This window comes from Ammospiza nelsoni, chromosome 28 (assembly GCF_027579445.1).
Source record: "Ammospiza nelsoni isolate bAmmNel1 chromosome 28, bAmmNel1.pri, whole genome shotgun sequence".
Classification (NCBI taxonomy): Eukaryota; Metazoa; Chordata; class Aves; order Passeriformes; family Passerellidae; genus Ammospiza; species Ammospiza nelsoni.
The window spans coordinates 910142-924301 of NC_080660.1; the positions used below are offsets into that span (position 1 = coordinate 910142).

The following is a 14160-nucleotide window of genomic DNA, read 5'->3' on the forward strand; positions in this document are numbered from 1 at the left end:
CATATGGGTACAGGGCCATAGAGGGACAGGAACCATATAGGGACAGGGCCATTATAGGGTCTTGGGTCATATAGGGGCAGGGACGGGACTCAGGCCATACAGGGACAGGGACCATGTAGGAACTTGGCCCATATAGGGACAGGGACAAGGCCACATAGGGACTCAGCCCATATAAGACCACAGGAGCCTGTGTGACAGAGTGACCACAAGCAGGAGGTCAGTGTCCACTTCCACATCTTCATCCTGGGCTTCTCCACACCCTGCCTGGGCCGGAGACCCCACATTGGGGATGTCACCATGGCCACCACAGCGACCAGTCTGGGGACCCCAACTGGGGATGTCACCACGGCCACCTCGGCCACCATGGCCACCACAGTGACCAGCCTGGCAATGACCCCTGCATGGGCTGGAGACCCCAACCAGGGATGTCACCATGGCCACCACGGTGTCCAGCCTGACCATGTCCCCTGCTGTCCCCACCAGCTCTCTCCGCAGGTGACACTGATGCCACAGAGCCACCACGGGCGGTGTCCCCAAGCCGGCCACCTCAGCTCCTCCCTTCCCAAAGCCCGGGGAGGATGGAAAAGCCTCTTGCAGGCGGTGGGATGTGGAGACAAGATCCGGCCCAGCCCCGGCACTGGTTTAAACTGGAGCAACTGGTTTGGCTGGGTCCAAGTGGAGCAGGGGCTGGGACAGGTTCCAAGCTGTGTGTAACGCTCCTGGCATGTCCCTCGCCGCTCCTGATTTGGGAAGAGATCCTGGGAATCTGCCTTGCAGGGTCCAGGACCCCCCGGGACCCCCAAGAATCCCCAGGACCCCCCAGATTTGGGGTTCAACATCAATCCCGCTGTCCCAAAGGATTTGGGGGGCTGGAACCTGGTCTGAGCTCCATCTAAAGCTCCTGGTGTGTCCCTCTCCGCTCCTGATTTGGGAAGATATTCTGGAAATCTGCTCTGGACCCCCAGGAGCCCCCAGGACCCCCAAAAGTTGGGGCCCTGCTGTCCCAAAGGATTTGGGGTGCTGGAACCTGTTCCAAGCTGTGTGTAAAGCTCCTGGCATGTCCCTTGTTGCTCCTGCTTTGGGAACAGCTGCTGGAAATTTGCCAGCCCTGAAGAGTCCAGGACCCCCCCAGGAACTCCCAGGACCCCCCAGGAACCCCCAGATTTGGGGTTCACCCTCGGTCCCACTGTCCCAAAGGATTTGGGGGGCTGGAACGTGTTCCAAGCTGTGTCTAAATCTCCTGGCATGTCCACTTTGGGAAGAGCTCCTGGGAATTTGCCCTCCCAGGACCCCCCAGGAGCCCCCAGATTTGGGGTTCACCCCCGTTCCCACTGTCCCAAAGGGTTTGTGGTGCTGGCAATGCCCCTCACACGCTCCACCCGTGCCAGTCCCGGTTCTGTCCCCTCTGTGCCCGCCTGGCACGGGCTGGGCCCGGGGTTATTTTTGGCCAATGCCCGTCCCTGTCACGAGCCCGGTGACATTCCCGGGATCCTGATCCGCTCTGGGGACGGGGACACGGAGAGTGAGTGACACGGGACCCCGCCGGTACCCCCAAATTCGGAATTTTGGGATCTGGCCCCTCACGGTGCCCCCCAAATTCGGGATCTCGGGATCCCTCCCGGTGCCCCCCCCAAACTCGGAATTTTGGGATCCAGCCCCTCCCAGTGTCCCCCAATCTCGGAATTTTAAGATCCGACCCCTCCTGGAGCCCCCCCAAACTCGGAATTTTGAGGGACAGGACACAGGGATGGCGGGGACAGGAAATGAGGGAGCAGCAGGATGTTAATTAAATTAACCCCTAATTAGGGCTCGGCACCACCCGGCGCTGCTGGAAATGGTGCTGCTGTTGGGGGGGGTCCCAAATCCTGGGGGGGTCACGGAGAGGGGGTGAGGGATTTGGGGGGGGAGGAATTTGGGGGATCAGGAATTTGGGCGATCAGGAATTTGGGGGCTGAAAATTTTGGGGGATCAGGAATTTGGGGGATCGGGAACTTGGGGGATTAGGAATTTGGGGGATGAAGCATTTAGGGGTTGAGGATTTGGGGGATGAGGGATTTGGAAGATTAGGATTTTAGGGGATTAGGAATTTGGGGGATGAGGAATTTGGGGGATGAAGAATTTGGGGGATTAGGATTTTGGGGTCTGAAAATTTTGGGGGATCAGGAGTTTGAGGGATGATGGATTTGGGGGATCAGGAATTTGAGGAATGAGGGACTTGGGGGATCAGGAGTTTGGAAGATGAGGAATTTGGGTGCTGAAGCATTTGGGGGCTGAAGCATTTGGGGGATTAGGAATTTAGGGGCTGAGGAATTTGGGGGATCAGGAATTTGGAGGCTGAGGAATTTGGGGGCTGAAGCATTTGGGGGATTAGGAATTTAGGGGCTGAGGAATTTGAGGGCTGAGGAACATGGGGGCTGAGGAATTTGGGACATTAGGAATTTAGGAGATGAGGAATTCGGGGGATTAAAAATTGGGGGGATCAGGAATTCGGGGGATCGGGAATTCAGGGGATCAGGAATGTGGGGGATCAGCAACCTGGGGGATCAGTAATTCGGGCGCTGAGGAATTTAGGGGATCAGCAATCTGGGAATCAGCCATTCAGGGCACTGAGGAATCCGGTGCCGCTCTCCCGCGGGGGCTGCGGGGCTCCAGCCCGCTCGGCCCCGGGGCCGTAACGGGATCCCGGCCATTATCAGCATCCCCGGGGCCAGCTCGGCTCCGGTTTCCTCGGCCGAGCCGTTGCTGCAGCAACGCCGGGCCGGGCCTTGTGGGGCCTTTTGAGGGCGGACAAGAGCCCTTTGAGAGCTCCGAGTCACCCGATAGCCCCCGGCGCTCCCCCCGGGCCGCGCCGGCTCCCGGGGACACCGGATCCGTGATGGGCACCGGGAGCGACCCCGGGGATGCGGCCCCGGTGCCGGCGCTGACAGACGGGGGATGCCCTCGGTGCCGCCGCGGTGCCACCACGGTGCCACCCCGAGGTCACCTCCCCAAGGAGGGACCCCCGCGTCCGTCCCAATCCTCACGATGTCCCCAGTTTTTACACGTTTGGGGGTGACAAGGGACGCTGGAGGGTGGCGCGGGGACCCCTCCTGAGCGATGCTGTGCCCCCGCGGGTCTGGGGGCGCTGCCCGCGGGTTGTGCCCCCCGTGCCCGGCCCCTGCGGGGCTGGCTCGTGGTGCCAGCCCGGCTGCCCAGCCCCGGTATCGGATCCTCCCGGAGGGAGGGGGATTGGAGCTTATTTAACGTGCCCGGTCCGGCCGGGAGGGAGCACTCGGAGCGCGGGGAGCTCAGGTGAGCGCAGGTGACTCTGGTGCCACCCCGAATCGGCCCTCGGGAACCCCTGGATCCCCTCAGGAACCCCTGGGATCTCCTCAGAACCCCCTGGATCCCCCCAGAAACCCCAGTCCAGCCCCTGAGATCCCCCCCAGATCCCCTTGGGATCCCCTCAGAACCCTCTGGGATCCCCCAAACCCCCCAGTCCTGCCCCTGAGATCCCCCCCAGAACCCCCTGCCCAGCCCCTGGGATCCCCCAGGACCACACAGTCCTGCCCCTGGGTCCCCCCAAAACCCCCTGGGATCCCCCAGACCCCCCAGTCCTGCCCCTGAGATACCCCCAGACCCCAGATCAGGAATTTAGGAAATGAGGAATTTGGGGGAAATTAGGATATGAGGAATTTGGGGGATCAGGAATTTAGAAGATGAGGAATTTGGGGGATCAGGAATTTGAGGGTTAAGGAACTTGGGAGATGAGGAATTTGGGGTTGAGGAATTTGGGGCATTAGGAAATGGGGAGATCAGGAACTTGGAGGATCAGGAATTTGGGGGATCAGAATTTGGAGGATCAGGAACTTGAGGGCTGAGGAATTTGGGGGATCAGGAATTCAGGGCCTGAGGAACTGGGGGGGATCAGGAATTTAGGGTATCAGTAAATTAGGGGCTGAGGAATTTGCGGGATTAGGAATTTGGGGGATCAGAAACTTGGAAGATCAAGTACTTGGGGCATGAGGAATTGGGGGGCTGAGGAACTGGGGGGCTGTGACCAGGGGGTGTCACCCACACAGGGGGGCTGGCAGGTGACGTGCTGGGGGTCCCGCAGCCGCAGCCATGGCATCGCAGCTGGAAGGGGCCATGGAGACCCTGATCAATGTCTTCCACCACTACTCGGGCAAGGAAGGGGACAAGTACAAGCTGAGCAAGAAGGAGCTCAAGGAGCTGCTGCAGAGCGAGCTGGGATGTTTCCTGGAGGTAACTGGGACCAGTTTGGCCACTGGGAGGGCTCCTTTTCCCCCATTTTTCCCCCATTTCCCAGCCCCACGGCTCACCCTGTGTCACGCCCAGACCCAGAAGGACGCGGGGGCCGTGGAGAAGATCATGCAGGACCTGGATGAGAACGGCGACGGAGAGGTGGATTTCCAGGAGTTCGTGGTCCTGGTGGCCACCCTGACCGTGGCCTGCAACACTTTCTTCTGGGAGAACGCCTGACCCTCCCCTCTCCTGCTGCAGATCCCAAAATCCAGAGCGCCCCCAGAGCCCCCAGATCAGCCCCTCTGCACCCCGCAATTCCCAGGGGATCCTGATGGGATCCAGCTGCACAATAAAGGCACCAACCCAGCCCGAGGGGTGTTTGAGCTCCTTCCTTTGTTCCTGCTCGGGATTCCTGCCCTGCATCCACCCTGTGAGTGCTCCCAGCGGATATCCCACTGTGGGGTCATGGGGAAATCCACCCTGGGTCACCCCAAGGGCATGGAAAAGGGCTTGGAAAGGGCTGGATCCATCCCTGGGATTCATCCTGGGATCCACCCTCAGATTCACCCCGGGGTCATGGGGAAATCCACCCTGGGTCACCCCCAAGGGGCTGGAGACAGCCCTGGATCCACCCTGGGATCCACCCTGGAATTCTATGATTCCACCTCACGATCCACCCCAGGATCCACCTCAGAATCCCCCCTAGGATCCACCCTGGGATCCACTCTGGGCTCATGGAGAAATCCACCCTGGGTCACCCCAAGGGTTTGGAGACCGTCTTGGGATCCACCCTCGAATTCATCCCGGGGTCATGGGGAAATCTACTCTGGGTCACTCCGAGGGCCTGGAGACAGCCCTGGGATCCACCCTGGGATCTCCCTTGGGACCCACCCTGGGATCCACCCTCAGATTCGCCCCAGGATCCATCCTGAGATTCCACCCTGGGATCAACTCTGGGGTCCCAGGGAAATTCAATCTGGGTCACCCCAAGGGTTTGGAGACAGCCCTGGATCCACTCTAGGATCCATCCCGGGATCCACCCCAAGATCCACCCCGGGATCCCTTCTGGAATCCACCCCAGGATCCACCATGGGGTCCCCTCTGGAATCCCCTGGGACTCACCCCGGGATCCTCCCTGGGATTCACCCTTGGATGTCCCTGGGATCCACCCTGGGATCTCCCTTGGGACCCACCCTGGGATCCACCCTCAGATTCACCCCAGGATCCATCCTGAGATTCCACCCTGGGATCAGCTCTGGGGTCCCAGGGAAATTCAATCTGGGTCACCCCAAGGGTTTGGAGACAGCCCTGGATCCACTCTAGGATCCATCCCGGGATCCCTTCTGGAATCCACCCCGGGATCCACCATGGGGTCCCCTCTGGGATCCCCTGGGACTCACCCCGGGATCCTCCCTGGGATTCACCCTTGGATGTCCCCGGGGTCCCCTTTGGGATCCCCTGGGATCCACCCCAGGATCCACCCCGGGATTCCCCACTGTGCTCCCCCCCAGGGCAGGGTGACCCCGCCGGGCTGTGGCACACCGGGATCGCCGGGATTTGGGAACGGGGGAGGACGGGACAGGCCGGGACTCGCCACGGGCGGCTCCGGAGGCACCCGCGGGGCCGGAGGAACCGGTTGGGATCTCCCGGGAATGGGATGGGACAGGATGGGACGGGACGGTGGCCAAGGGCTCCAACAGGGCCGCCAGCGCCATCGCCCGCCCGCCGTCCCGGTTCGGGATCAAGATATAAAAATAGTAATATAATTACAGTAATAAAAATTCAAACAATTTGGATTTAGGACAATACGAGACAATAAAAATACAAGAAAATACAGATGGTCCAAGTTCCTTTTCTGGGCAAAATAAACCCAAAAAAGGCCACACATTAACAGAGGATTAACCCTTAAAAGCAACAGCCTGTTGAATATTCATATGTCTCATATATAATGCATAAATTCCATTCAAATACAGGATTCTCTCTGGGCAGTGTCAGCTTCTTCCTCATAACCCTAACAGCGTCCTGCTGCCCAAGTGAGACAGGAAGAAGTTCATTTCTCCTGATAATGGAGCAATAAATTCTTTTTCTCTGAAAGATTCAGGTGTCCTGTGGCTGCTATCTCACTGTGAGTCCTTTCTTTAAAAAAAGAATCTTACACAGCACGGTTTCTATTTTAACATTATGTTATAACCTAAAACTGTATTTAACACACTAATTAAGAGAATTAATACAGCATCACTTTCTGACATAACACATATAATATTCATTTCTATATTTGCCAAAAGCCAATCATAAAATACGCATTTTTCACAGCATGGTTCCATGACGGTCCCATGCCAATTCCATGACAATTCCTCGACAATTCCATGACGATTCCCTGATGATTCCATGACGATTCCATGACGGTTTCATGACGACACCGCTCCCTATGACGTCACCAGAACGCCACCCCGAATTCCCGCCAGACCGTTCCCGCCTCCCCCTCCGCCCCGCCTCTTTCCCCGCCCCCTCCACGGCTCCACCAATCACTGCCCATGAAGGGCGCGGCTCGCGCTGCAGGGGGCGTGGCCGGGAGCGCGGCCGCCATTTCGGCGGGGGCGGGAGCGGCGCGGGCGCCATTTTGTCGCGGGCAGCTGAGGGAGAAGCGGCGGCGGCGGCGGCGGGAGCGGGCGGAGCTCAGCGCCAGCCCCGGCCCCACGCCGGCCCCATACCGGCCCCACACCGGCCCCGCAATCACCCGCTCGCCCGCCGGAGCCACCGGAGACCTGGCGACCGTGTGCTTCGGTGAGTGAGCGCAGAGCCGGGGTGGGGGGGGTTCCTGAGGGCCCGGGAGGTCCCCTCACGATCCCCTCACGGTCCCCTCACGATCCCCCTCATGGTCCCCTCACGATCCCCCTCATGGTCCCCTCACGATCCCCCTCATGATCCCCCTCACGATCCCCCTCATGATCCCCTCACGATCCCCTCACGGTCCCTTCATGATCCCCCTCATGGTCCCCTCACGATCCCCTCATGGCCCCCTCAGGGTCGGGGCTTTTCCCCTTGATCGGGTTCCAGAGCCGGGCCTGAGGGGGCCTAGCTGATTATTTTTCCCCTCAGGAAGAAAAACGCTTTAAAAACCACTTTAAATTGAAAAAGCTGCTGTGTATTAAAATCAAATTATTAAAATAATTTAAAACAGCAATAAGGCTTTCTGTTGTCGCAATTTCCAGGTGTAAATCCTCTCAATAAAGCGTTTTTTTGAGGGTATTATAGAGTGAGCGCATCCCGGTCGTCATCCACCCGTTAAATTTGCTGCTAATTATAAATTAAATTAATAAATCGATCTGCAGAGCTCGGAGATTGGAACCCAGCGTGTTTCTGTAGCATCCAGCGCTGGGGGGTATTTAAATCCCTGCCCTGAGGGGATTTAATCCTCGGTGTTTTAAAGGATACGATGATGCTTTTGAAGCATCACCTTGGATTTTTATTCCCAATTTTATTCCCTGTGCCCTTAAAATTGGGGTTTGCACCTTGGTCATGCTAAGAATATGGGAAATGTGGAGGTGTCACTGTGCTAAAGGCATTTGGGTGCTATTTATTTACAGCTGGATTTTTGTGTTATTACTCAAAGTAATAACTGATAAGATATTCGCTGTAAAAAGATAAATATTTACTTACGGTAAATTAAAATAACTCCCATATTTATTAAACCTGGTAGAGGCTTAGAAAACATTAAAAATACACAAATATAATAGTTATAACTTGTCTCACTCTTAGTCTTCTCCACACAGAACAGAGGTTTTTTTTAACGTTTGATTATGTAAATATATAATAATTGTATTAATTTGATGTCTTGGGTTCTGGTTTGCATCTTTGCTCTGAAGATGCCATTTGGTTTCCATCTTGCTGCTGGATTTTTATATTATTCCTCCTAATATTGCTGAAGCATTCACTGTAAAAATATCAATTTTTGGTAAGGGAGAAATCAGGGTTTATTTAAACAAGATTTGTTAAAACTAGGAGAGGAGTAAAAAACATTCAAAATCACAGAATCAGAACTGAAAAATAGAGGGATAAAAATCACTGAAAATAGATGAATATATTACACATAACCTGCGGTAATCTTGATTTCCTTCACTCTTGGAGGCAGAGCAGAGGGGATTTTTGGTACTTAGAGTTATAAATGTGTGCTAAATGTCTGAATTTTTATTTTTGCAGATTCTCTGAAGATGGCTGCACAGTCAGCACCGAAGGTCGTGCTAAAGAGCACCACCAAGATGTCTCTGAACGAGCGGTGAGGAAGCCAACGGCACCTTCAGCTCCTAAGAAATCATATATATATTTTTTATTTTTTATTTTTTTTTACTTAATTCTCACTATCCAAAAAAAAAAAAAAAAAAAAATCCAAAAAACCCGCCGTGGTTTTTCCGCCCTCTTTTAACCTCGTCCAGCGAGCGGGCGGTGCCTTCCACACCCGCCTTACCCAAGGTTAAAAGGGCCAAAAAAACAAAATTCCGGAGGGGATTTCTCCGTGCTTTTAGTTGTCGTAAATCCGGTGGGATGTGTTGTAAGAGCAGAGACCAACCTCACACCCTCCCTGTCTCTCCCACATGTTTTGACATTGGTATTTTGGCCCTGCTGCCGCGCCCGAGGGTCCCGCCCGCCCGGGTGGGCTCTGTAAGAGGCCGGCGGCGGCCTCGGAACCGGCCCGAAGGCCCTCCTGGGCCTTGTAAGAGGCACCAGCTTTGGCTTCACCTCCATCTCTCGCTGTCCTCGAGCTCTCCCCGTGGCTCATCCCGCTGGGTTTGTCCACGTCTGGCTCCTCCCCGATCACTAACGGGTGTCTGTCTGTCCTGCTGAGCGCTGCGGGGTGAAACACGCTGCGATGGGGCAGCACCTGAGGTCAGGGACACCCTGCCGGCTCCTTCCCTCCCTGTCAGCCCAAACTCCTTGTTTATAAGGGGTAGAGCTCATTTTTAGGCAGTAAATTTCATTTCTAGGAGGCGGATTTCATTTTTAGGGGGTGAATTTCATTTTTAGGGGATGAGTTTTGTTTTTAGGGGCTGGATTTCATTTTTAGGGGGTTAAATTTTGTTTTTAGACAGTAAATTTTATTTTTAGGAGGTGGATTTTATTTTTAGAGGGTAAATTTCATTTTTAAGGGGTGAATTTCCTTTTTAGGCGGTAAATTTCATTTTTAGGAGGTGAATTTTGTTTTTAGGGGGTGAATTTCATTTTTAGGAGGTGAATTTCCTTTTCAAGGGGTGGATTTCATTTTTAGAGAGTGAATTTCATTTTTATGGGTGGATTTCATTTCTAGGGGGTGGTTTTAATTATATTTTTAATGGGGTTAATTGCCTTTTCAGGACGTGAATTTCATTTTTGTGGGGTGAATTTCATTTTTAGGGATTAAATTTCATTTTTATGGGATGGATTTTGCTCACCAGCTCCCAGGAAGCTGCTGGAGCTCAGAATCTTTATTTACCGCCTCTCTTCAATGGAGAAATTAAGTTTCTCGTAAATTCCCAAGTGGCCTCATTTCAGTAGAGCAGTTGGGTGGAATTCAGGAGATTCTGGGTGGTGGAATTTTGTACAGTCATGGTTGGAAAAAGCTTTAACATGATCCAATCCAACCTTACGCTGGTGTCTTCCCAACCTCCCTCCTAGCCTGGAATTTTGACACTTTTCCCAGATTTTGGGGGGCTTCATTTTGCTTTTTCTGTCCTGTTTCTCCCCTCTCTGTCACGACCATCCCCGCTTTTTGCTGATTGTCACCCCTTCTACCATCTCTAACCTCCAGCTTTCTCATTCCCACTGAAAACTTCCAAAACCTCATTCCTGCCTCTCCAGCGAGGGATCCATAATCCCATAAAGTGCCACTCTTTGCATTAAAATGTTGATGGGAGCTGGAGCCCCACTCGAGCACCGTGAAATGGCGATAATTGTTTATTTAAGCTTTAATTAAACCCCGTTTTATTCGACCTTGAAGCTTCACTAACATGCTGAAGAACAAACAGCCGATGCCGGTGAATATCCGGGCCACCATGCAGCAGCAGCAGCTGGCCAGCGCTCGAAACAGACGTTTGGCCCAGCAGATGGAGAACAGGCCGTCTGTGCAGGCTGCTCTGAAGCTCAAACAGGTGAGGGGAAAGCAGATTTGAGCCTTGCAGGATGTGGAAAAAACAGCTCCGGAAAGAGGAAATGGCCAGAGAAGGGAAGGGGATGGAGGGTGAGTGTGGGGAGCTCAGGGGGGATCTGGTTCTCCGTAAATCCCTGATAGGAGGGTGGGATGGGACCCATGAGGAGGAATTGTCTGGGAAGGGAGGTCAGGGGTTGCCCAGGGAATTTTGGAGTGAAGGTGTCCAGGGAAAGCCTGGATGTGGCATCTGGGCTGGGCACAAGGTGGGGGTTGCACTCAGTGGTCTGGGAGGTCTTTTCCAGCCAGGAAACTTTTGGAATTCTGTAAAAAATGTATGTTGGAAAGTGTCCAGAGGATGGAGAAGGATCTGGAGGAATGGCTGAGGGTGTGTGCAGGAGACTCAGGGATCTGCAGCTCCAGTCTCTGCTCCCTGGGACAGGATCCTGGGAATGGCTGGAGCTGTGCCAGGGAATGTTTAGGATGGATTTTAGGGAAAGGTTTTCCTCCACAGTGCCCAGGCTTCTCAGGAAATGTGATGAAACTGCCAGGGAAGGTTTAGGATGGATTTTAGGGCCCCCAGAGGGTGCTGGGCACACCCAGGCTCCCCAGGGAATGGGGAATGGGATGAAGCTGGGCCAGGGGAGGTTTAGGATGGATTTTAGGGCCCTCTGAGGATGCTGGGCACTGCCCAGCCTCCCCTGGCAATGGGCACATTCCCAATGCTGCCAGAGCTCCAGGAGATGCTCCCATGGATGCCCAGGCTGAGGTTTTGGGGTGTCTGCGGGGACAGGAGTTGACCTGGATGATCCTCATGGATCCCTCCCAACTCAGATCATTTCATAATCCTAAAAACGAAATACTTGGGAGGGACTGGCACAAAATTTCCACTTTTTCCCTCAGATCAGTGACAGTTGTCACTCCCTGGTTATCAGTGGGGTTGTCCCTCAGATCAGTGACGGTTTTCATTCCCTGGTTGTTAGTGGGGATTGTTCCTCAGATCAGTGACACGTTGGTTGTCATTCCCTGGTTGTCGTTGTCACTCCCTGGTTGTCAGTGGGTTTGTCCCTCAGATCAGTGACACGTTGGTTGTCATTCCCTGGTTGTCGTTGTCACTCCCTGTTTCTCAGTGGGTTGTCCCTCAGATCAGTGACACATTTTCACTCCCTGTTTCTCGGTGGGGCTGTTGGGTGCTGCCTGTTGATGTCTCCTCTCTATTTTTCCAGACCAAAGGCTCATCCCGGCCTCCGGGAGCTGCTTCACCTCACAATCCCATGGCAACAACATCCCCTAAAACCCCTCCCTCCCTCTTTACCCTTACCGTGGTGGAGCCCTGTGGTGTCCCCACTCCCAGATGGCTGCATGACTCCTGTCCCCCCCAAATCTTCTCTTCCAGAAGAGCTTGAAGCAACGCCTCGGCAAGAGCAACATCCAGGCGCGGCTGGGCCGGCCGGCGGGGACGCTGGCCCGGGGAGCCCTGGGCCAACGGGGGCTGGCCCTGGGCCAGCGGGGGCTGCCCCGGGGGGCCCTGCGGGGCCGCGGTGCCCGGGCCATCATCCGAGGAGGGGTGGCGCTCCGAGGTCAGTGCCCTGCCGCGTCCTGTCCCCTCGCAGGCCGTTCCCGTGGCTGAAATTGGGTTTATTGGTGTTGCTGATAGTGCCTTGGTTGGGCTGAACCAAATGGGGGTAACTGTGGGGTTTGTTTGACCCCAGAGACACTTTTGGCTATCTGGATCACCCCAGGGACAAATTTTGGCCAGCTGGATCGCTCTAGACACGTTTGGCTAACTGGATGTGTGGTGTTTTCACCCAAAGACACTTTTGGCTGGCTGGATCACCCCAAAAATGCTTTTTGGCCAGCTGGATGTTGCAGTTGGGTGCATGGAGACAACTCCAGACATTTCGGGGCTCTGGTGCCTCTGGTGTTCCTCCCATGGAAGGTTCTTTAGGTTTCCCTCTGATGGAGAAGTTTTAAGGTGATGGTGAAGGAAAGGAGTCGGTTCTGAGGGAGGGTTTTAATGCAGAGTTTTATTCTTAATCTACAACAGCTCCAACGGAACTCCCTGACCGTGTGGTTGCTGGGGGAGAGGAGGAGGGGTAGGGTACAGGAGGGGAGGTTTCAAGGGACAAAGGACACCTCGATGTCCCAGTGTCCCTCCTGGAATTCCAGGACTGACCGACAGCACTCAGCAGGGCTCAGGATGGGGAAAGGAAGGATGACTGACACACCCGGGAGGGAAATATCAGGGAGGATGAGATTTCCCACGAAACCCCACCTCAACACCCATTTTTCTGGTTTTCCCGCCCAAGGTCAAGGCCTGCTGCGTGGCGGCAGAGGGATTGCCCCCAGGATGGGTCTGCGCAGAGGCGGCATCAGGGGCCGCGGGGGCCCGGGCAGAGGCGGCCTGGGCCGGGGCGCCATGGGCCGGGGCGGCATCGGCGGCAGAGGTCAGTGCCCGGAATGGCAGGGGTTAATCCAGGATTGATCCAGGTCCAGCTGGGATCCTGCTATGAGGCTGGAGGCCTGCAGCACCAAGAGTTTCCCAGCCTGGAATTCAAAGCTTTTATCCAACACGTGGTGGTTTTATCAGCAGGGTGGGATGGGAAAGCCAAGGGGCAGATGTTGGTGTTAGGCTGGGATTAGGAATTCTTAGGAAGCTCCTGACTTGAGTGGTGAGAAGGAGCTGGGAGTGTAGCCATGAGTCAAATACCTCTCTGGGAATCACCAAGGGGCTGAAAGGGGTGGGAAATCCTGGGATTCAGACAGTGATGTAGTGGGAAATCATGGGATAGACACAGTGATGGGATTGAGGCACTGAGGGGTGGGAAATCCCAGGATGCAGACAGTGATAAAGTGGGAAATCCCAGGATGCGGACAACGATGGGGTGGGAAATCCTGGGATGGAGGCAGTGACCAGGTGGGGTGAGAAATCCCAAAATGGACAAAGTTAGGGGTGGGAAATCCTGGGATGGAGGGATGTGAAATCCCATGAATGAGGGGTGTGAAATCCCATGAATGAGGGGTGTGAAGTCTCAGGATGGAGGGGTGGGAAATCCTGGGATGGAGGCAGTGACAGGGTGGGAAATCCTGGGATGGACGAAATGAGGGGTGGGAAATCCTGGGATGGAGGGATGCAGGCTGTGATGGAGTAGGAAATCCCAGGACACATCCCGTTCCCACCCCGCAGGGCGCGGCATGGCGGGGCGCGGCCGGGGCGGCTTCGGCGGGCGCGGCAGAGGCCGGGGCCGCGGGAGAGGCTCGGCACGGCCCGCCCTCACCAAGGAGCAGCTGGACAACCAGCTGGACGCCTACATGTCCAAGACCAAGGGACACCTGGACGCCGAGCTGGACGCGTACATGGCACAGACGGACCCCGAGGCCGCCGACTGAGGCGCCGGGATCAACCCCAAGGGGAAATCAGACTTAGTGTGTTCTTGGATGTTTTGATACTCTCTGTTATATTAAACTTTTTTTGGATTGTTCTTTTCCCGGGGGTCTTTTTTGGTGGTTTTGCACTGAGGATGGGGTGGAGCTGATGTGCGCAGTCTGGTGGTGGCAGCGCCAGAGGTTCACCTGTGGCTGTAGAGCTCCATGGATGGGTTTTGGGGTGAGTTGTTGGGTTTTGGGACAAATTTCTTGGGGTTTGGGATGGATACTTGCGGTATAACCGGGGCCAGACCCGCGGGATAAGCGGGGTATAACGGGGGCCGGGACCCGCGGCGCTCCCGGTGGGAGCCGGGCCCGGCGGCGCCGGGGGCGGGACCCGTCTGGAGGCTGGCGCAATGAAAGCTCGGCCG

General features: G+C 55.3%; 2 protein-coding genes across 8 annotated transcripts; both read left to right on the forward strand.

Moving 5' to 3' along the window:
- Nucleotides 1-1465: 1465 nt before the first annotated feature.
- S100A1 (S100 calcium binding protein A1) lies at nucleotides 1466-4617 on the forward strand. Of its 2 annotated transcripts, none has more exons than XM_059490394.1 (3): nucleotides 1466-1522; nucleotides 4097-4245; nucleotides 4339-4617. In XM_059490394.1, exons 2-3 carry the CDS (start codon nucleotides 4105-4107, stop codon nucleotides 4480-4482), a joined length of 285 nt encoding a protein of 94 aa, XP_059346377.1. In that variant the 5' UTR covers nucleotides 1466-1522; nucleotides 4097-4104; the 3' UTR covers nucleotides 4483-4617. The 2 variants fall into 2 exon arrangements, with proteins under 2 accessions (XP_059346377.1, XP_059346378.1); XM_059490395.1 differs by having other exon boundaries at nucleotides 1481-1522; nucleotides 4062-4245.
- Nucleotides 4618-6833: 2216 nt separating this feature from the next.
- CHTOP (chromatin target of PRMT1) lies at nucleotides 6834-13849 on the forward strand. 6 transcript variants are annotated; one of them, XM_059490339.1, is made up of 6 exons: nucleotides 6834-7029; nucleotides 8446-8521; nucleotides 10217-10367; nucleotides 11760-11943; nucleotides 12673-12810; nucleotides 13551-13849. In XM_059490339.1, the coding sequence occupies exons 2-6, from the start codon at nucleotides 8457-8459 to the stop codon at nucleotides 13751-13753; spliced, it is 741 nt and encodes a 246-aa protein (XP_059346322.1). In that variant the 5' UTR covers nucleotides 6834-7029; nucleotides 8446-8456; the 3' UTR covers nucleotides 13754-13849. The 6 variants fall into 6 exon arrangements, 2 of the variants coding, with proteins under 2 accessions (XP_059346322.1, XP_059346323.1); XM_059490340.1 differs by having other exon boundaries at nucleotides 11763-11943; XR_009420129.1 differs by lacking the exon at nucleotides 13551-13849 and having other exon boundaries at nucleotides 11590-11943; nucleotides 12673-12737.
- Nucleotides 13850-14160: the final 311 nt, after the last annotated feature.

Coding starts and splice junctions, on each gene's coding strand:
- S100A1 (XM_059490394.1), top strand. CDS start 4,105: ATGGCATCGCAGCTGGAAGGGGCCATGGAGACCCTGATCAATGTCTTC. Junction 4,246..4,338: donor AGCTGGGATGTTTCCTGGAG/GTAACTGGGACC, acceptor TGTCACGCCCAG/ACCCAGAAGGACGCGGGGGC.
- CHTOP (XM_059490339.1), top strand. CDS start 8,457: ATGGCTGCACAGTCAGCACCGAAGGTCGTGCTAAAGAGCACCACCAAG. Junction 8,522..10,216: donor AAGATGTCTCTGAACGAGCG/GTGAGGAAGCCA, acceptor TCGACCTTGAAG/CTTCACTAACATGCTGAAGA. Junction 12,811..13,550: donor GGGCGGCATCGGCGGCAGAG/GTCAGTGCCCGG, acceptor CCCACCCCGCAG/GGCGCGGCATGGCGGGGCGC.